At 37.4% G+C, this 1,148-nt stretch overlaps 1 protein-coding gene across 2 annotated transcripts in view; it reads left to right on the plus strand.

Moving 5' to 3' along the window:
• Positions 1-300: 300 nt before the first annotated feature.
• Positions 301-1,148, plus strand: part of LOC107040932 (cytochrome b561) — a 3,835-nt gene continuing 2,987 nt past the window's right edge. Inside the window, exons 1-2 of one of the 2 annotated variants that reach the window (XM_015261250.1) lie at positions 301-514; positions 655-834. In XM_015261250.1, the coding sequence (XP_015116736.1) occupies positions 795-834 (40 nt within the window). In that variant the 5' untranslated portion in view covers positions 301-514; positions 655-794. The remainder of the gene's footprint in view (positions 515-654; positions 835-1,148) is intronic. The other variant, XM_015261251.1, reaches the window with a different exon arrangement.

Consider the following 1,148-nt stretch of genomic DNA (forward strand, 5'->3'; position numbering starts at 1 on the left):
AGGGGGGGGGGGGCGTTCGTACTTCCGCAACTGTACACATCCATGGCTGTCGACAAATTTGTGAAAAATGTGAGGGAACAACTGTACCATGAAGAATATCTTCATGAGTGTTCCCTCACATTTTTCACAACTCTCTCATCGTCAAAATAATTTCCACCAGTCCGCGAAGTTAGCTACTAACCGCTCCTTCGTTTCAGTCCCATACTCCAACCAGTAGCTAACTTCACGGACTGGCGGAACTTTTTTTTGACGATTCCCCCCCCCCTGGCCTCTCTCGGGAGAAGCGAACAGAATAGCAAATTGCAGCGCCACCATCAGAGATAACTAAGACGGAATTGTTGACGACGACTGCATATCAGTCAATATCAGTCAACAGGAGAAAGGCATGACCTGTTGAATATTGGCGTCGAGGCAGACAATGAAACGTTGATAATAAATAATTCACTTGTCATTAATGTTCAATAAGTAAAAGAGAAGCTAAAGCATTGAGAAATTCAACAAGTTTCATCAATTAGTGAGTAATTACTCCGGATTAATCAACTGCGTATGACTGTGACTTTCGTTTGTTGAGATAATTTTTTGTCAATTATATTTTTAACGTTATGATATTCTGTTTGGTTTTATCTCTCATTTTGTTTGTTATTTTGCCAACAGTTTCATTTTTTAACGAGAGTAGTCTGTCGAGATGAAACATTCGTTCCTGGGAATTTGCTTGGAACATATGGTTTCGGCAGTTTTCATTGATTTTTATTGAAGAAACTGGGGATTTTAAATTCAAATTGCTTCACCAGCGGATGACGTCGAGGGGTGATTATGAGTATCACTTGTGTGCAGGTAGTTTTATTATTTAACAATTGGTATTTTTTACTGAAATAAATTTTCATATTTCGTTTTGTGAAGATGACTGCCATCTGATGATTCGTCTAATTCTTCATTTATTGGGATTTTTTACATATTTACATTCATTTTATTTTGTTTCATGTGGCATTATGTTTTTTCCACAATTTCATTTTTGTATGTTCAAATCACGTTTTCGCAAAGAAATGCTATTTAAGGATAATCGGGCGAGCCCGGAGGGTTAGAAAAAAAGCAGCCATTTTTCTCTTTAATTTTTTCCGTATTCTTTAAATGATGGAAAATGCGTGTGC

Source organism: Diachasma alloeum, unplaced genomic scaffold, assembly GCF_001412515.2.
Source record: "Diachasma alloeum isolate Michigan unplaced genomic scaffold, Dall2.0 Dall_scaffold_00349, whole genome shotgun sequence".
Classification (NCBI taxonomy): domain Eukaryota; kingdom Metazoa; phylum Arthropoda; class Insecta; order Hymenoptera; family Braconidae; genus Diachasma; species Diachasma alloeum.